Below are 21586 nucleotides of genomic sequence, written 5' to 3' on the forward strand. Positions count from 1 at the left end.
TTGATCAATAGGTGACCCACTAAGCTCTTCACCCGTCTTTTCTGTGGCGTCCAAGTTGTTCTTGTCATGTGATTGGCTAGTCGACTTCCTGCTTACTAAAGGTACAACCCCTACTTCATACACATGCAAAAGTTATTTACCGTAGGTACAATTATGAAATTCAACCCTTATTCAAATCTTATAAGCTTATTAGCTGGTAGAGTCCCAACCCAGGTTTGAAAACAGCTGTTGTTTTTCTTTATTTCATTCACAACATCATTTACAACCTCTTCTCACTGGGGCTCTGTTTGCGGCATGACAGGCACGAGTGAAGAAGCAAAAAGATAAATGTATGTAACATTATTTAGTTAACTAACAGCAACACCATCTTTTCTTATCTTTACCTTGCAATGATTTAAAGAGCTCGTATCTCCCTTTAATCTGTCAATTGAACAAAAAAAGTAAAGGACTACCTCACGTATCAGCCATGACAGTAAGGGAAGTACTGTGAGTGATGTGTGATTTACCGCCACAAGTCATGTCTAATCCTTCTATCAGTGACTTGAATCTGGATGGTGCCTATTACACTGTGTCGCCTCGGGTAACACCTGATGTGCTGCACAGGCACCTCCGGAGAGAGGTGTTAGGCATATCACACACGCATTTTTTCCACAGTACTCTGAGTAAAAACTTAAAATATCTTTACATTATGCTGCTTAATGTGGTTGCTCATGTATGCTTGTTTTTGTCCTAATCATGTCATTCGTTTATTATTTATTTCGATGGGTTTTGAAGAACACAGCACTTAGCCTAGATGCCCAACATGTGCACATAATATTATTAGGGTTTTATTTGGCAGAGCTGTCAACAGTGGATGTCAACGACTGAACATAGGACCTGTACTGTTTATATAAATGAATGTTCGCACAATGTAGATAACGCTGATCAGAACCGAGTAAATATCTCCGTATTTTGTCGTACATCTAAATGCACATCTAAATGTGTTGTATGTATTGACATTAAGTGCCTTTAACCATGCAAACCATTAACTAGTGGAAGAGGCAGTTATGAAATGAGAGTCTAAAATGGAAGCAAGCATGGATAATCATTTGTGTGGGAAGAGTAAGTTTTATTATATATTTGTATGTATTATATTTCCACGTAATATTCAAAGATTTCGTATCATTGCACGTGAACTTAGAAATGCCAAGTAAGTTTTAATAGTGTTAATAGTGTTTGTAATAGTGTGTTTTGCGTTTTGTATCTCCAAGCTGTGACCTGTGCACAGTATTTCTACTATTTTATATAGTGTTTCTGGCTCAAATTTCTGAAATTGTTTCTGATTCAGATTGTATACTTTAAATTCATTCACAGTATTTTGTGGAAATCAGTTTCCAAGACTTTTTATTTATTGAATTATTGATTTTATACTGTAGATAGGTAGATCTCAGGATAGAATCAAGTCCTCCCGGCCCACATTGATGATGTCACATTCCATCAGTAAGTCACTGATGATGTCACAGTCCTATGGCATCTGAGCATTCCGGAGGGGTATAAATAGCTCACGGTTTCCGTTGACATCCAGTTCGTATACATTACACTTACAAGACAGTTCGAGACTACTAAGCCTTATTTTGAGAAGATATTTTCAAGACAAAAACCAAGTTTGAGTTATGGCAACGAAGACATCCAACGCCATGGACCAAACAACCAGTCCCCGGGAAGAGGACCCTCCTCCTACCACAGTGGACACCATTCGCCCCATTGTGGATTCATTCTTCAAATGGATTGAACCCAAGCAGTGGGAGCATTTGCTCTCAGGAAACCCTGATGACGAAACCCGGTACGTCTTCTTTTCTGAGCAAATGAGCTATGTTTCTGTTTAGTTTTTGTTTTTATTTGTCTTTTTTTATTTATTCGTTTTTTTTGTAGTCATTATTTCTTTTGAATGTGCCAATGTTTACATATTTTTATATGTTTTTTATCAAAAAATAACTTTATTTATTTATTCTTTCTCTCAAGGTACATGCTGGCAGAGATGCTATCCAACATGATGGCGCTCATTATAGAATCAACGCTGGCAGAGGTCGCAAGGAGAGGAGTTAAGCCGCCCGAGTACCTGTCGTCTAGTTTGGGGGATGCACTGCCTCGAGCGTTCGCTCAAGTTCTGGACGTACCAGATGAGGTCTGCCATGAGAGCTCAGACTCCTTGAGGAGCATCATGGCCACAGAAGCAGCAGCGTGTGTCAACTCCATGTACTTTGTTCGCACTAACCCAGTGCATCCATATAGAAAGTACACCACTACTCTCATGACAGTGGATGAAATGGTTGATCGCGCCATTAAAATGCTTCAAGAGTGCACCGAGAAGAAGAGAGCCATTTCCAGACATTCGCCGCTGCAGCCGAAATGCAGCCCGGGCACTTCCACACCCAGACACACGCAAGAAGACCAAGAAGACACGGAGTCTACAAAAAGTGATGTCACCGAACGTGTGGAAGACAGACCTGCTCCAGACCACAACGTGTCTCTAATGAGCAGGATAAAGAGATTCTTCAAAAGCCACCTTCAGACCGTCACCACAACCCAAGATGCCCGACGAAACGGTGAACCTGTGGAAGCCTTTTGCTCGGACACAGCTTCCGTGTCCGCCTTTGCACCGACGAGAACCCTGACGAGAATTCAAGAGCAAGGAAGAAATATTCGTGAACAGCGTTACAAAGGACTGATTTCACGAGCCTTAAAAGTCAGGGATGACCTACACTATAGATTCCCTAGATGACGTCACCAGGGACTGTTCGACAAAATCTTGGAGAGGTCGACAGCAAAGATTTTAATATCGACTTAACAAGTGAAGGAGCTGGACAAAGCCATTGTCAAGGACCTCAGTAAAGACTACACTGCTCCACGAAAACTGTGGGGATACTTATAATCTTAAAAAATCCACGTGTAAAAGACTTGATCGTGTCTTCTTTTAAGAAGCAGTTGAAGAACACTCGAGGAGCCTGGCACCATCAGAGAGATGTTCACAGCAATTGGAAGAACTTACCTACCCGACATACGGCCCCACAATCTGGTGTTTTAAAAGTTAACTCTAATTTCATTGGTAAATATTTTTGTGCCTTAACATATTAGTGTACTATAGTTTCTCTTATTTTACTGTATTCTAGTATTTTGTATTTTGCGCTGTTGTTTGTTGCTAAAGTCTTATCTTATCTTTCTAGATGAATCCAACTCAGAGTCAAGCAGGAGGTTACCCACTTCCCCTCCCGTCCCCCCACTGATTGCTGCAAGTCAGAGAGCAGTGGAGGAGGTTACTTACATGGGGACACCTTCTTCTTCACTAGTTGCTGCGAGTCAGGAACAGTGGAGGAGGGGGTCACTGAATGTGGGACACTTCCTGTTCTGACCTGTTTGTGGTTTACCTTTTCCTCTGCTGGAATCTGCTAGACGGAGACAGTGGAGCAGGAGGAGCCACGAATGGGTCGGGATGTGAGCCGTACATCATCTTGTGGACACCAGGACACTGACAACCAGAGGCAAGGATGACTTTTCCTGACTGTGGCGCCTGTACTGCACCGTCACCCTACTGCACCCTACTACTATACTACTTCTCTTCACCTGCTATCGAAATATAAAAAAAAAAAAAAAAAAAAAAAACTATTTGCGTTTTCTTTATAACAAGTTAAAAATAATAAATAATACAAATAATAAACAATAAATGACTATATACAGTACATACTTTAGTTTCAATATGATGGTGGAATTTACGTGGACGGATACTGCTTCAGCTTCATAGAACACAGATTTTCACATTTTAAATCTTTAAAAACAATCAAGAGAGTGTGAGCTTGTAAATCTGACATTGGAGCCCCGTACTTGTTTTCCAACAGAAATAATGAAGGAAAAAGATTTGGGTATGGAGATAATGAAAACTGGTTAAATATTTGTGATAGAATACATTTTCCATTTACGGGTAATAAATAAAGAAACAATTTCAAATTAGCACAGACTTACCTCATCCAATGATAATGCAAAAATCTCAAAGTAATTCACATTTTGCCTGAGATGTAAAGCCAACAAGGACCATTATGCATTTATTTTGGTATGTGATCATAAAACCTTTTTGGGCTGTAGTTCATCTTTTTACCAAGAGTAAAGAGTTTGATTTAAATCCATGTTTTTATTTTCCATGACATGCTGGTTTCTATTTAGACAATAAAATGCACATTTCTAATAATTATTTCGTATTATTCACAAAATACTGTACTGTTCATAGTTACTAACACTATGAAAAGATGGAGTTGGTTTTTGTTTGTTGTATATGTGTAAATCAATTAAACTAACCTATTGGAACAACTCCGAAGGACCTCCTCCACGTGACACCATCGCCATTTGGATTCATCTCAATGTAACCCAAGCTGGCATTGCTTCAGGAACTGATGACAACCGGATTTTTCTGACATAGCTATGTTCTGTTGTTTTGTTTTTTTTGTCTTTTTTTTATGTTTTTTTTGTTCATTATCTTTGAATGTCCATGTTTACTTTATATGTTTTATCAAAATACTTATTTTTTTCTTCCTCAAGTCTGGCAGATGCATCACATGTGCCTATTATGATCACGGCAGGGTCGCAGAGGAGTTAACGCGAGTACCTCGTTAGTTTGGACATGCCTCGAGCTGCTAATTTGGCGACAGAGTCTGCATAGATCATCCTGGGAGCACGGCAGACAGTGTCAATCATGTACTTTCGCATACCGTGATCATATAAGTACACATACTCTAGTGAGAATGTTGATCGCGCATAAATCTCAGGGCACGAAAAGAAGCTTTCCACATTCGCGCGCGCGAAAGCAGCCGACTTCACCACCAGCAGAGACAGAACACGAGTCACAAATGGTCACAAGTGTGAAGCAGACCTGCTCAGACCACAAGTCTTAATGACAGGATAGTCTTCAAAGCACCTCCAGACCTCACCACAACCACCAATGCCCGCGAACGTGAACGGAAGCCTTTGCTCCGACACAGCTCGTGCCCTCCCTGACAAACTGAAGATAGAAAGAGAAATATCGTGACACGTTACAGGACTGTTTCCGAGCTAAAGTCAGAGACCTCACAGTTCTAAGGCCAGGCTGTCGACAATTTGGAGGTCGACACAAGATTTTAACGTAAACAAGTTGAAGGCTGGACAAAGCCATGTCAGGCTCAGTAAAGACCAGCCAAACTGTGGTACTTATATCTTAAAACATGAAGACTATCGTGTTCTTTAAAAGGTTGAAGACATCCGAGACCTGCACTCAAGAATGTCACAATTGAAACTACCTACATACGGCCACACTGGTTAAGTTAAATCATTTCATTAATATTTTGTGCTTAACATATATGTACTATAGTTCCTTATTTCTGTTCTAGATTTTGTATTTGCGTGTTTTTGTGCTAGTTTCTTATTTCTAGATGAACAATCAGACTCAACGGGTACCCATTCCCCCCTCCCCATGTTTCAATCGAGAGCGTGGAGACGGTACTCACCGGAACCTTCTTCAGTTGTGCGGGGAAATGGGGGGGTCACTGAAGGGACACTTCGTCTACGTTTGTGGGTTTCCTTTCTCTGGAATGTAGACGACAGAGCAGAGACCACAATGGGTGTTGCCACTCTCTGTGACACCAGGACCACTACACCAGGCAAGATTGCTTCTGTGTGCCCTACGCCGTCACCACGCCCCCTACGCACCTATATATTTCTACCTAGAATAAAAAAAAAAAAAAAAAAAATTTGCGTTTTCTATAAAGTAAAATATAATACAAATATAAACATAAGACTAATACGTCATACTTATTCAATAGTGTGATTTAGTGGACGTTGTTCGTAAGAACACGATTTTCACATTTAATCTTAAAACAATCAAAGAGTGACTAAATTATGGCCGTCTTGTTCACAAATAGAGAAAAGATTGTTGGGTATGAAATTTATATTGAGAACTTTTCCATTACGGTATAGATAAGAAACAAGTTCAATAGCCACGCTACTCACTCAATGATAAGATAATCCCAAAGTATTACCTTGCTGGTTAAAAGCAAGGACATATGCTTTATTTGTATTGTATATAACCTTTTGGGTGTTCATCTTTTACAAGATAAAGATTGATTAATCATGTTTATTACATGACTGCTGTTCTATTACAATAAAATGCACATTTATATTTTGTATTTCACAATACTGTATGTTTGTTCAACTAAAATGAGTGGTTTGTTTGTTGTATTTAATTCATAACTAACCTATGTTGTGCTATTTACTAAAATGATTATCCTGGTTTCTTTTTTTTTCTTAATTGATGTAGGTTACAGATAAATGGGAAAGTGGTCATTACACTTCATTAAGTTAGTCTTTCCATAAATGGTTTTTGAGCTTAGAAATCCGTGCCTTATATAGTAAATTGAGCAAACCAGATCCCATACTCACATTTTCACTATGGTAAACTTAAATTCTTAATTATGCGTTAATTTGCAGTACTTGTTTGTCTAATCATTCATCGTTTTTTTATTCGATGGTTTAAGACAAGCATAGCTAGATCCACATGCTATTATTGTTTTTTTGCAAGCTGTCAACAGTGGATGTCAACACGAATAGACTTACGTTTTATAAAGATTCGCACAAGTAGAACGCTGATCAACCGGTATACTCGTATTTGTCGTACATCAATTGTTGTATTATTGCATTAAGGCTTACATAACCATACTTGAAGAGAGTATGAAATAAGTAAGGAACAGCAGTAATCATTGTGGAAGGTAGTTTATTATATTTGTATATATATTTCGTAATATAGTTTATATTGACTAACTGAGCAATAAGTTTATAGTGTTAGGTTGTAATGTGGTTTGGTTTTTCTCCAAGTGTGACCTGCCTATTTACTATTTATGTTTGCTAATTCTGATGTTTGTCATTGTATTATCATTCAGTATTGTGAAATCGTTTCAGACTTTATTATGATTATGATTATATGTAGATAGTAGATCAGATAAATCAAGTCTCGGCCCATTGGAGTCCATTCACGTAATCATGATGATGCACAGTCCTTGCTTACATCCGAGGTAATAGCTACGGTTTCGTGACTCGTTATCTACACTTACAAGTTCGAATATACCTATTTGAGAGATATTTTCAGACAAAACCAAGTTATTATGGCACAAGACACAACCAGGACCAACAACCAGTCCGGAAGAGGACCCTCTCCTACCACAGTGGACACATTCGCCCATTGTGGTTCATTCTTCAAATGATTGAACCAAGCAGTGGGGCATTTGCTCTCAGGAAACCCTGATGACGAAACCGGTATCTTCTTCTGAGCAATACTAGTTTCTGTTTAGTTTTGTTTTTTTTTGTCTTTTTTTATTATCGTTTTTTTTGTAGTCATTTTTCTTTTGAATTGCCAATGTTTACATATTTATTTTTTTTTATCAAAATAACTTTATTTTTTATTCTTTCTCTCAAGTACATGCGGCAGAGATCATCCAACAATGGCGCTCATTATAGAATCAACGCTGGCAAGGTCGCAGAGAGAGTTAAGCCGCCCGAGTACTGTCTCTAGTTGGGATGCACTGCCTCGAGCGTCGCTCAAGTCGGACGTACCAATGAGTCTGCATAGAGTCAGATCCTTGAGGAGCATCATGGCCACAGAACAGCAGCGTGTGTCACTCCATGTACTTTTTCGCACTAACCCAGTGCATCCATATAGAAATACACCACATCTCAGACAGGGATGAAATGTTGATCGCGCATTAAATGCTTCAAGAGTGCCGAAGAGAGAGCCATTCCAGCATTCGCCGCGCAGCCGAATGCAGCCCGCACTTCCACACCCAGAACACCAAGAAGACCAAGAAGACACGGATCACAAAAAGTGATGTCACCGAACTGTGGAAGACAGACCTGCTCCAGACCACAACGGTCTCTATGAGCGGATAAAGAGATCTTCAAAAACCACCTTCCGACCGTCACCACCAACACCAACACAGAGCCCGACGAACGTGACACCTGTGGAAGCCTTTTTGCTCCGACACAGCTTCCGGTCCGCCTTTGCACCTACGAGAACCTGACGAGATCAAGAGCAAAGGAAGAAATATTGTGAACGCGTTACAAGGACCTGATTCACGGCCCTAAATCAGGATGACTACACTATAGATTCCCTAGTGACGTCCACAGGGACTGTTCGACAAAATCTTGAAGAGTCGACAGCAAGATTTTAATACGACTTAAACAATTGAAGGAGCTGACAAGCTTGTCAAGGACCTCAGTAAAAGACTACACTGCTCCACGAAAACTGTGGGATACTTATAATCTTAAAATCCACGTGTAAGACTTGATCGTGCTTCTTTAAGAAGCAGTTGAAGAGACACTCGAGGACCTGCACCATCAGAGAGATTTCACAGCATTGAAGAACTTAACCTACCCGAATACGCCCACAATCCTGGTGTTAAAAGTTAACATCTACATCTTCATTGGTAATATTTGTGCCTTAACATATATAGTGTACTATATTCTCTATTTTACTGTTCTAGATTTTTATTTTGCGCTGTTGTTCTTTGCTAAAGTCTTATCTTATCTTTTAGATAATCCAACTCAGAGCTCAGCAGGAGGTTACCACTTCCCCTCCCGTCCCCCACTGATTGCTGCAAGTCAGAGAGCAGTGGGACGGGGTACTTACATCGGGACACTTCTTCTTCACTAGTTGCTGCGGTCAGAGAACAGTGGAGGGGGTCACCTGAATGTGGGACCTTCTGTTCCTGACCTGTTTGTGGGTTACTTCCTCTGCTGGAATCTGCTAGACGAGACCAGTGGAGCAGGAGGACGCCACGAATGGTCGGGAATTGAGCGTATCATCATCTTTTGGACACCAGGCCACCGACAACCAGAGGCAAGATTGACTTTTCCTGATGTGGCGCCTGTACTGCACCGTCACCCTACTGCCACCTCTGCCACCTACTATACTACTTCTCTTCCCTGCTCGAAAAAAAAAAAAAAAAAAAAAACTATTTGCAGTTCTTATAACAATTAAATAATAAATAATACAAATAAACATAAATGACAATCAGTACATACTTAGTTCATATGATGGTGAATTTACGTGGACGATACTGCTTCAGCTTCATAGAAACACAGATTTCACATTTTAAATCCTTTAAACACAATCAAAGAGAGTTGAGTTGTAAATCGACATTGAGCCCCGTACTTTGTTTTCCAACAGAAATAAATGAAGAAAAAGATTTGGGTAGAGATAAATGAAACTGGTTAAATTTTGTGATAGAATACATTTTCCATTACGGGTAATAAATAAAGAAACAAGTTCAATTTAGCCACAGACTTTACCTCACTCCAATGATAATGCATAAAATCTCCAAAAGTAATTCACCATTTTGCCTGAGATGTAAAGCCAACAAGGACCATTATGCATTTTTTTGGTATTGTGAATCATAACCTTTTGGGCTGTTTCATCTTTACAGAGTAAGAGTTTGATTTAATCCATGTTTTTATTACTCAGAATGCCTGGTTCTATTAGACATAAAAATGCACATTTCTATAATTATTTCGTATTATTCACAAATACTGTACTGTTCATAGTACTAACACTATGAAAAATGGAGTTGGTTTTGTTTTGATTATCTCAAGTTGACCCAACGTGGAGCATTTCTCCAGAAACCCTGATGACAACCCGTTTCTGAGAATGACTTGTTCTGTTTTTTGTTTTTTTGTTTTTTATTATTCGTTTTTTTTTAGTCATTATTTCTTTTGAATGTGCCTGTTAATATTTTTATATGTTTTTTATCAAAAAATAATTATTTTTTCTTTCTCTCAAGGTACTGCGCAGAGATGCTATCCAACTGATGCGCTCATTATGATCACGCGGCAGAGGTCGCAGAGAGGAGTAAGCCGAGTACTGTCTCATTGGGATGCACGCTCGAGCTTCGCTCAAGTTCTGGACGTACAGATGAGGTCTGCATGAAGCTCAGATCCTTGGGCATCATGGCACAAAGCAGCAGGTGTGTCAACTCCATGTATTTTCGCACTACCCAGTGCATCCATATGAAAGTACACCACTACTCTGACAGTGATGAATGGTTGATCGCGCCATTAAAATGCTTCAAGAGTGCACGAGAAGAAGAGAGCCATTTCCAGAATTCGCCGCGCAGCGAATGCAGCCGGCACTTCCACACAACCACGCAGAAACCAAGAAGACACGGTTACAAAGTGAGTCCCGAAGTGTGGAAGACAGACCTGCTCCAACCACAAGTGTCTATGAGCAGGATAAGAGATTCTTCAAAGCACTTCCAGACGTCCACCAACACCAACACAGATGCGACGAAACGGTGACCTGTGAAGCTTTTTGCTTCCGACACGCTCCGTGTCCGCCTTGCACTGACAGAACCCTGACGAGAATCAAGAGCAAAGGAAGAATATTCGTGAACAGCGTTACAAGGACCTGATTTCACGAGCCTTAAAAAGTCAGGATGACTACACTATAGATTCCCTAGTGAGTCACCAGGGACGTTCGACAAATCTGAAAGGTCGACAGCAAGATTTAATATGACTAACAAGTTGAAGGAGCTGGACAAGCATTGTCAAGGACCTCAGTAAAAGACTACATGCTCCCGAAAACGTGGGATATTATAATCTTAAAAAATCACGTGTAAAGACTTGATGTGTCTTCTTTTAAGAAGCGTTGAGAGACACTCAGGAGCCTGGCACCATCAAGAGATGTTCACAGCAATTGGAAGAACTTACTACCCGACATACGGCCCCACAATCTGGTGTTTAAAGTTAACATTACATCTTCATTGTAAATATTTTTGTGCCTTAAATATTAGTGTACTATGTTCTCTTATTTTACTGTATCTAGTATTTTGTATTTTGCGCGTTGTTCTGTGCTAAAGTCTTTCTTATCTTCTAGATGATCCAACTCAGAGCTCAAGCGGAGGTTACCACTTCCCTCCGTCCCCCACTGATTGCTGCAAGTCAGAGAGCGTGGAGGACGGTTACTTACATCGGGACACCTTCTTCACTATGCGCGAGTCGAGAACAGTGAGGAGGGGTCACTGATGTGGCCTTCTGTTCTGACCTGTTGTGGGTTACCTTTCTCTGCTGAATTGTAGACGGAGACAGTGAGCAGGAGACGCCACGAATGGGTGGAATTGAGCAGTACATCTCTTGTTGACACAGACACTACAACCAAGGCAAGGATTGCTTTTCCTGACTGTGGGCCTGTACTGCACGTCACCTACTGCCACCTATCCACCCTCTACTACTTTCTCACCTCTATCGAAATATAAAAAAAAAAAAAAAAAATATTGCAGTTTTTATAACAATTAAAAATAATAATAATAAAATAATAAACAATAATGACTATATACATACTACTTAGTTCAATATGATGGTGGATTACGTGGACGATACTGCTTCACTTCATAGAACACAGATTTTCACATTAAATCCTTTAAAAACAATCAAGAGATGTGAGCTTGTAATTGACATTGGAGCCCTACTTTGTTTTCCAACGAATAAATGAAGAAAGATTTGGGTATGAGATAAATAACTGTTAAATATTGTGATAATACATTTTCTTTACGGGTATAAGATAAAAGAAAGTTTCAAATTTAGCACAACTACCCACTCCAATGATAATGATAAAATCTCCAAAGTATTCACATTTGCTGAGATGTAAAAGCCACAAGCATTTGCATTTATTTTGGTATTGTGATCATTAACCTTTGGGCTGTAGTCATTTTTACCAGAGAAGGTTTGATTTAAATCTGTTTATTATCCAGACATCTGTTTATTTAAAATAAAATGCATTTCTATTATCGTTTTCACAATATGATGTTTCATAGTTACCATGACCCTTACACATGACACCATTGCCATGTGGATTCATTTTCAAATATTGACCACGTGGAGCATTGCTCTCAGGAAACGATGACGAAACCCGGTACGTCTTCTTTTCTGAGCAAATGAGCTATGTTTCTGTTTAGTTTTTGTTTTTTTGTCTTTTTTTATTTATTGTTTTTTTTGTAGTCATTATTCTTTGAATGTGCAATGTTTACATATTTTATATGTTTTTTATCAAAATAACTTTATTTATTTATTCTTTCTCTCAAGGTACATGCTGGCAGAGATGCTATCAACATGATGGCGCTCATTATAGAATCAACGCTGGCAAGGTCGCAAGAGAGAGTTAAGCCGCCCGAGTACCTGTCGTCTAGTTTGGGGGATGCACTGCCTGAGCGTTCGCTCAGTTCTGGACGTACCAGATGAGGTCTGCCATGAGAGCTCAGACTCCTTGAGAGCATCTGGCCACAGAACAGCAGCGTGTGTCAACTCCATGTACTTTTTGCACTAACCCAGTGCTCATATAGAAAGTACACCACTACTCTCATGACAGTGGATGAAATGTTGATCGCGCATTAAAATGCTTCAAGAGTGCCGAGAAGAAGAGAGCCATTTCCAGACATTCGCCGCGCAGCCGAAATGCACCCGGCACTTCACACCAGACACACGCAAGAAGACAAGAAGACACGGAGTCTACAAAAAGTGTGTCACGAACGTGTGGAAACAGACCTGCTCCAGACCACAACGTGTCTCTAATGAGCAGGATAAAGAGATTCTTCAAAAGCCACCTTCCAGACCGTCACACACACCAACACAGATCCCGACGAAACGGTGACACTGTGAAGCCTTTTTGCTCCGGACACAGCTTCCGTGTCCGCCTTTGCACTGACGAGAACCCTGACGAGAATTCAAGAGCAAAGGAAGAAATATTCGTGAACAGCGTTACAAGGACCTGATTTCACGAGCCCTTAAAAAGTCAGGGATGACCTACACTATAGATTCCTAGATGACGTCCACCAGGGACTGTTCGACAAAATCTGGAAGAGGTCGACAGCAAAGATTTTAATATCGACTTAAACAAGTTGAAGGAGTGGACAAAGCCATTGTCAAGGACCTCAGTAAAAGACTACATGCTCCGAAAACTGTGGGATACTTATAATCTTAAAAATCCACGTGAAAAGACTTGATCGTTCTTCTTTTAAGAAGCAGTTGAAGAGACACTCGAGGAGCCTGGCACCATCAGAGAGATGTTCACAGCAATTGGAAGAACTTTAACCTACCCGACATCGGCCCCACAATCCGGTGTTTTAAAAGTTAACATCTACATCTTCATTGGTAAATATTTTTGTGCCTTAACATTATAGTGTACTTAGTTTCTCTTATTTTACTGTATTTAGTATTTTGTATTTTGCGCTGTGTTCTGTTGCTAAAGTCTTATCTTATCTTCTAGATGAATCCAACTCAGAGCTCAAGCAGAGGTTACCCACTTCCCTCCGTCCCCCCCACTGATTGCTGCAAGTCAGAGAGCAGTGGAGGACGGGTTACTTACATCGGGGAACCTTCTTCTTCACTAGTTGCTGCGAGTCAGAGAACAGTGGAGGAGGGGGTCACCTGAATGTGGGGACACTTCCTGTTCCTGACCTGTTTGTGGGTTTACCTTTTCCTCTGCTGGAATCTGCTAGACGGAGACCAGTGGAGCAGGAGGACGCCTACGAATGGGTCGGGAATGTGAGCACGTATCATCATCTTGTTGGACACCAGGACCACCTGACAACCAGAGGGCCAAGGATTGACTTTTCCTGACTGTGGCGCCTGTACTGCACCGTCACCCTACTGCCACCCTACTGCCACCCTACTACTACTACTTCTCTTCACCTGCTATCGAAATAATAAAAAAAAAAAAAAAAAAAAAAACTATTTGCAGTTTTCTTTATAACAAGTTAAAAATAATAAATAATACAAATAATAAACAATAAATGACTATATACAGTACATACTTTAGTTTCAATATGATGGTGGAATTTACGTGGACGGATACTGCTTCAGCTTCATAGAAACACAGATTTTCACATTTTAAATCCTTTAAAACACAATCAAAGAGAGTGTGAGCTTGTAAATCTGACATTGGAGCCCCGTACTTTGCTTTTCCAACAGAAATAAATGAAGGAAAAAGATTTGGGTATGGAGATAAATGAAAACTGGTTAAATATTTGTGATAGAATACATTTTCCATTTACGGGTAATAAGATAAAAGAAACAAGTTTCAAATTTAGCCACAGACTGTACCTCACTCCAATGATAATGCATAAAATCTCCAAAAGTAATTCACCATTTTGCCTGAGATGTAAAAGCCAACAAGGACCATTATGCATTTATTTTGGTATTGTGAATCATTAAAACCTTTTTGGGCTGTAGTTCATCTTTTTACCAAGAGTAAAGAGTTTGATTTAAATCCATGTTTTTATTTACTCCATGACATGCCTGGTTTCTATTTAGACAATAAAAAATGCACATTTCTAATAATTATTTCGTATTATTCACAAATACTGTACTGTGTTCATAGTATACTAACACTATGAAAAGATGGAGTTGGTTTTTGTTTTGTTTGTATATGTAGTAAATTCAATTAAACCTAACCTATTAGGGTTTATGTGGCCTATATATTATAACTATATAATATGATTCATATCCTCTGGCTCTTCCTTTTTTTTTCTTTAAATTGAAATGTAGTGTTCACAGAATGAATAAGTGTGGATAAATGTGGTTCATTTCTAACCACTTCATATGCAAGTTAGTCCATTTCTCCCTATATAATGGGTTTTATATGATGCTTTAGCAAATTCCCGCTGACCTTTATATATTAGGTCTAAGATTCGAGCAAACACAGAAATGTTCCATCATCATACGTCCACATTTTTTCCACAGTACTCTGAGTAAAAACTTAAAATATCTTTACATTATGCTGCTTAATGTGGTTGCTCATGTATGCTTGTTTTTGTCCTAATCATGTCATTCGTTTATTATTTATTTCGATGGGTTTTGAAGAACACAGCACTTAGCCTAGATGCCCAACATGTGCACATAATATTATTAGGGTTTTATTTGGCAGAGCTGTCAACAGTGGATGTCAACGACTGAACATAGGACCTGTACTGTTTATATAAATGAATGTTCGCACAATGTAGATAACGCTGATCAGAACCGAGTAAATATCTCCGTATTTTGTCGTACATCTAAATGCACATCTAAATGTGTTGTATGTATTGACATTAAGTGCCTTTAACCATGCAAACCATTAACTAGTGGAAGAGGCAGTTATGAAATGAGAGTCTAAAATGGAAGCAAGCATGGATAATCATTTGTGTGGGAAGAGTAAGTTTTATTATATATTTGTATGTATTATATTTCCACGTAATATTCAAAGATTTCGTATCATTGCACGTGAACTTAGAAATGCCAAGTAAGTTTTAATAGTGTTAATAGTGTTTGTAATAGTGTGTTTTGCGTTTTGTATCTCCAAGCTGTGACCTGTGCACAGTATTTCTACTATTTTATATAGTGTTTCTGGCTCAAATTTCTGAAATTGTTTCTGATTCAGATTGTATACTTTAAATTCATTCACAGTATTTTGTGGAAATCAGTTTCCAAGACTTTTTATTTATTGAATTATTGATTTTATACTGTAGATAGGTAGATCTCAGGATAGAATCAAGTCCTCCCGGCCCTCATTGATGATGTCACATTCCATCAGTAAGTCACTGATGATGTCACAATTCCATGGAAGTCACTGATGATTAATTAGACTGACTGAGTATAATAGTGTTGTTGATATTACACTTACAATTAATAATATTAGAGATTTTGAAACGTGTTCAACATAGCCATCCAAACTGAAGCTTTCAATCCTGCCATTTGGATATTCAAGATCCACGGCATTCCAGACTGTAACTACTCTTTTTGCAGTGTTCTGTGTTTTTTTTTTTATTTTTTTTTTGGTTATTCTATTCAGTTCAATTTTAATTATAATTTTATTATTCCCAGGTCAGCGAAACTGTTTAAGATACCAGAGTGCAGGGACCGATTCTCATTATGCACTCTGTTGTCTTCTGAACGAGGTTGATGGAGCAGCGGATATCGAAAGATTTAATATTATTTTCATACATGATCATGAATCAATATCATGATGTGAATGGTGCGCTATCTCAAGTGACGAGATTCACTCAGCGAACGATCACGAAAACTAAGGCTAATGAAGAGTTCTTCAAAAGCCACTTCCAGACGTCCACAAACCACACGACACAACGTAACTGAGCTTTTTGCTCCGACACAGTTCTGCGCTTTGCCCGACAAACCCTGACAGAATCAAGCAAGAAGATATTCTAACAGTACCAAGGACCATTTCAGCCTAAAATAGATGACCCTAAGATCCCTATGACGCCCCAGGGACTGTTCGACAAAATTTGAGGTTGAGAATTTTATTCGACTTAAACAGTTATGCAAGCATTTCAAGGCCTAGTAAATCATGCTCCGAAATTGGATCTTTATCTTAAAAATCACGTGAAAAATGATGGTTTTAAGACATGAAGACCTCGAGGTGCACCTCAGAGTGTTAACAATTGGAACTACTCCCGCAAGGCCCACAACGGTTTTAAAAGTAACTTCTCTTCTGGAATATTTGTCCTTATTGGTACATATTCCTTATTTACGTTTCTGTTTTATTGGGTGTCGTTGAAGCATACTTTCTGATGAACCAACCAGACTCAACGAGACCACTTCCCCCCGTCCCCCATGATTGCTGCAACAGAGAGCATTGGAGAGGTACAATCCGGGGACACCTTCTCTACACTAGAAGCTGCGAGGTAAGAGAACAGTGGGAGGGGGTCCTAACTGGGGACACTCCGTCCTACTTTTTGGGTTACTTCCTGCTGAATCAAGGCCATGAGATAGACTCAATGGGTCGAATTAAATCATCATCTTTGAACACTACTCACAGCCAAGGATTACTTTTCTCGTGCTTCTGCACGTACTATGCACTACGCACCTGACCTCTTCCTTCCTCTTCGATATCTAAAAAAAAACTATTGCGTTTCTTTTAACAGAAAATATAACTAAATCATACAGTACAATTAGTTATATGGAATTCTGGACACTAATACATTTTCACATTAATCTAAAAAAAAAATAGTTAAAAATTTACCCTACTAGTCCAACAGAAAAGAAGAAATAAAGATATGAATGTAAAATTAAAAATTTCATTACATAAAAAAAAAATAAATTGACAAACTGTCTATCAATATAGCTAAAATCCAAAAGAATTACCATTTTGCTGAGATTAAACAACAGCCATAGATATGGATTGAATAAAAACTTTTTGCTGTAGTTATTTTTTACCAGATAAAAGTTAAAACCAGTTATTTCCAGATGCTGTTCATAACATAAAATCAATTTCTAAATATCGTTTATACAAATTATTCATATTCTAATATGAAATGATGTTTTTTGTTGTATATTATAAATTCATTAACTAACTTTGTTAGTGCCTATATTATACTATATATGATTCATACCCTGCTTTCCTTTTTTTTTCTTAAATAATTATAAGAATAATGTTGTTATTTTTTTAACATTAATGAGTTATCATTATCCTATATAAGGGTTTTTATATGCTTTACAAATTACTCTTTAATATTTGTTAAATTGCAACAAAATTAATATAGTCAATTTTTTCCACATATCATAAAACTTAAATATCTTACATTATCGCTTAATGGTTTAGTATCTTGTTTTTGTCCTAATCATGTCATTCGTTTATTATTTATTTCGATGGGTTTTGAAGAACACAGCACTTAGCCTAGATGCCCAACATGTGCACATAATATTATTAGGGTTTTATTTGGCAGAGCTGTCAACAGTGGATGTCAACGACTGAACATAGGACCTGTACTGTTTATATAAATGAATGTTCGCACAATGTAGATAACGCTGATCAGAACCGAGTAAATATCTCCGTATTTTGTCGTACATCTAAATGCACATCTAAATGTGTTGTATGTATTGACATTAAGTGCCTTTAACCATGCAAACCATTAACTAGTGGAAGAGGCAGTTATGAAATGAGAGTCTAAAATGGAAGCAAGCATGGATAATCATTTGTGTGGGAAGAGTAAGTTTTATTATATATTTGTATGTATTATATTTCCACGTAATATTCAAAGATTTCGTATCATTGCACGTGAACTTAGAAATGCCAAGTAAGTTTTAATAGTGTTAATAGTGTTTGTAATAGTGTGTTTTGCGTTTTGTATCTCCAAGCTGTGACCTGTGCACAGTATTTCTACTATTTTATATAGTGTTTCTGGCTCAAATTTCTGAAATTGTTTCTGATTCAGATTGTATACTTTAAATTCATTCACAGTATTTTGTGGAAATCAGTTTCCAAGACTTTTTATTTATTGAATTATTGATTTTATACTGTAGATAGGTAGATCTCAGGATAGAATCAAGTCCTCCCGGCCCTCAGTAAGCACATTGATGATGTCACATTCCATCAGTAAGTCACTGATGATGTCACAGTCCTATGGCATCTGAGCATTCCGGAGGGGTATAAATAGCTCACGGTTTCCGTTGACATCCAGTTCGTATACATTACACTTACAAGACAGTTCGAGACTACTAAACCTTATTTTGAGAAGATATTTTCAAGACAAAAACCAAGTTTGAGTTATGGCAACGAAGACATCCAACGCCATGGACCAAACAACCAGTCCCCGGGAAGAGGACCCTCCTCCTACCACAGTGGACACCATTCGCCCCATTGTGGATTCATTCTTCAAATGGATTGAACCCAAGCAGTGGGAGCATTTGCTCTCAGGAAACCCTGATGACGAAACCCGGTACGTCTTCTTTTCTGAGCAAATGAGCTATGTTTCTGTTTAGTTTTTGTTTTTTTTTGTCTTTTTTTATTTATTCGTTTTTTTTGTAGTCATTATTTCTTTTGAATGTGCCAATGTTTACATATTTTTATATGTTTTTTATCAAAAAATAACTTTATTTATTTATTCTTTCTCTCAAGGTACATGCTGGCAGAGATGCTATCCAACATGATGGCGCTCATTATAGAATCAACGCTGGCAGAGGTCGCAAGGAGAGGAGTTAAGCCGCCCGAGTACCTGTCGTCTAGTTTGGGGGATGCACTGCCTCGAGCGTTCGCTCAAGTTCTGGACGTACCAGATGAGGTCTGCCATGAGAGCTCAGACTCCTTGAGGAGCATCATGGCCACAGAAGCAGCAGCGTGTGTCAACTCCATGTACTTTCTTCGCACTAACCCAGTGCATCCATATAGAAAGTACACCACTACTCTCATGACAGTGGATGAAATGGTTGATCGCGCCATTAAAATGCTTCAAGAGTGCACCGAGAAGAAGAGAGCCATTTCCAGACATTCGCCGCTGCAGCCGAAATGCAGCCCGGGCACTTCCACACCCAGACACACGCAAGAAGACCAAGAAGACACGGAGTCTACAAAAAGTGATGTCACCGAACGTGTGGAAGACAGACCTGCTCCAGACCACAACGTGTCTCTAATGAGCAGGATAAAGAGATTCTTCAAAAAGCCACCTTCCAGACCGTCACCACCAACACCAACACAGATGCCCGACGAAACAGTGACACCTGTGGAAGCCTTTTTGCTTCCGGACACAGCTTCCGTGTCCGCCTTTGCACCTGACGAGAACCCTGACGAGAATTCAAGAGCAAAGGAAGAAATATTCGTGAACAGCGTTACAAAGGACCTGATTTCACGAGCCCTTAAAAAGTCAGGGATGACCTACACTATAGATTCCCTAGATGACGTCCACCAGGGACTGTTCGACAAAATCTTGGAAGAGGTCGACAGCAAAGATTTTAATATCGACTTAAACAAGTTGAAGGAGCTGGACAAAGCCATTGTCAAGGACCTCAGTAAAAGACTACACTGCTCCACGAAAACTGTGGGGATACTTATAATCTTAAAAAATCCACGTGTAAAAGACTTGATCGTGTCTTCTTTTAAGAAGCAGTTGAAGAGACACTCCGAGGAGCCTGGCACCATCAGAGAGATGTTCACAGCAATTGGAAGAACTTTAACCTACCCGACATACGGCCCCACAATCCTGGTGTTTTAAAAGTTAACATCTACATCTTCATTGGTAAATATTTTTGTGCCTTAACATATATAGTGTACTATAGTTTCTCTTTTTTACTGTATTCTAGTATTTTGTATTTTGCGCTGTTGTTCTGTTGCTAAAGTCTTATCTTATCTTTCTAGATGAATCCAACTCAGAGCTCAAGCAGGAGGTTACCCACTTCCCCTCCCCGCCCCCCCCACTGATTGCTGCAAGTCAGAGAGCAGTGGAGGACGGGGTTACTTACATCCGGGGACACCTTCTTCTTCACTAGTTTCTGCGAGTCAGAGAACAGTGGAGGAGGGGGTCACCTGAATGTGGGGACACTTCCTGTTCCTGACCTGTTTGTGGGTTTACCTTTTCCTCTGCTGGAATCTGCTAGACGGAGACCAGTGGAGCAGGAGGACGCCTACGAATGGGTCAGGAATTTGAGCGCGTACCATCATCTTGTTGGACACCAGGACCACCTGACAACCAGAGGGCCAAGGATTGACTTTTCCTGACTGTGGCGCCTGTACTGCACCGTCACCCTACTGCCACCCTACTGCCACCCTACTACTACTACTTCTCTTCACCTGCTATCGAAATAATAAAAAAAAAAAAAAAAAAAAAAAAACTATTTGCAGTTTTCTTTATAACAAGTTAAAAATAATAAATAATACAAATAATAAACAATAAATGACTATATACAGTACATACTTTAGTTTCAATATGATGGTGGAATTTACGTGGACGGATACTGCTTCAGCTTCATAGAAACACAGATTTTCACATTTTAAATCCTTTAAAACACAATCAAAGAGAGTGTGAGCTTGTAAATCTGACATTGGAGCCCCGTACTTTGGTTTTCCAACAGAAATAAATGAAGGAAAAAGATTTGGGTATGGAGATAAATGAAAACTGGTTAAATATTTGTGATAGAATACATTTTCCATTTACGGGTAATAAGATAAAAGAAACAAGTTTCAAATTTAGCCACAGACTGTACCTCACTCCAATGATAATGCATAAAATCTCCAAAAGTAACTCACCATTTTGCCTGAGATGTAAAAGCCAACAAGGACCATTATGCATTTATTTTGGTATTGTGAATCATTAAAACCTTTTTGGGCTGTAGTTCATCTTTTTACCAAGAGTAAAGAGTTTGATTTAAATCCATGTTTTTATTTACTCCATGACATGCCTGGTTTCTATTTAGACAATAAAAAATGCACATTTCTAATAATTATTTCGTATTATTCACAAATACTGTACTGTGTTCATAGTATACTAACACTATGAAAAGATGGAGTTGGTTTTTGTTTTGTTTGTATATGTAGTAAATTCAATTAAACCTAACCTATTAGGGTTTATGTGGCCTATATATTATAACTATATAATATGATTCATATCCTCTGGCTCTTCCTTTTTTTTTCTTTAAATTGAAATGTAGTGTTCACAGAATGAATAAGTGTGGATAAATGTGGTTCATTTCTAACCACTTCATATGCAAGTTAGTCCATTTCTCCCTATATAATGGTTTTATATGATGCTTTAGCAAATTCCCGCTGACCTTTATATATTAGGTCTAA

General features: G+C 38.8%; 2 protein-coding genes across 2 annotated transcripts; both read left to right on the forward strand.

The window, feature by feature from the left end:
- Window positions 1–1445: 1445 nt before the first annotated feature.
- On the forward strand, window positions 1446–12279 carry LOC124999462. Its single transcript, XM_047574378.1, has 4 exons — window positions 1446–1822; window positions 2002–2585; window positions 10919–11049; window positions 12124–12279. The coding sequence occupies exons 1-4, from the start codon at window positions 1653–1655 to the stop codon at window positions 12277–12279; spliced, it is 1041 nt and encodes a 346-aa protein (XP_047430334.1). The 5' UTR covers window positions 1446–1652.
- A 6184-nt stretch (window positions 12280–18463) lies between these two features.
- On the forward strand, window positions 18464–20631 carry LOC124998734. The gene is made up of 3 exons (XM_047573233.1): window positions 18464–18746; window positions 18926–20039; window positions 20159–20631. The coding sequence occupies exons 1-2, from the start codon at window positions 18577–18579 to the stop codon at window positions 20013–20015; spliced, it is 1260 nt and encodes a 419-aa protein (XP_047429189.1). The 5' UTR covers window positions 18464–18576; the 3' UTR covers window positions 20016–20039; window positions 20159–20631.
- Window positions 20632–21586: the final 955 nt, after the last annotated feature.

Source organism: Mugil cephalus, chromosome 21 (genome assembly GCF_022458985.1).
Source record: "Mugil cephalus isolate CIBA_MC_2020 chromosome 21, CIBA_Mcephalus_1.1, whole genome shotgun sequence".
Taxonomy (NCBI): Eukaryota; Metazoa; Chordata; class Actinopteri; order Mugiliformes; family Mugilidae; genus Mugil; species Mugil cephalus.

Coding starts and splice junctions, on each gene's coding strand:
- LOC124998734 (XM_047573233.1), top strand. CDS start 18,577: ATGGCAACGAAGACATCCAACGCCATGGACCAAACAACCAGTCCCCGG. Junction 18,747..18,925: donor AACCCTGATGACGAAACCCG/GTACGTCTTCTT, acceptor CTTTCTCTCAAG/GTACATGCTGGCAGAGATGC.
- LOC124999462 (XM_047574378.1), top strand. CDS start 1,653: ATGGCAACGAAGACATCCAACGCCATGGACCAAACAACCAGTCCCCGG. Junction 2,586..10,918: donor CCAAGATGCCCGACGAAACG/GTGAACCTGTGG, acceptor CTTATCTTCTAG/ATGATCCAACTCAGAGCTCA. Junction 11,050..12,123: donor CTATGCGCGAGTCGAGAACA/GTGAGGAGGGGT, acceptor CTTTCTCTCAAG/GTACATGCTGGCAGAGATGC.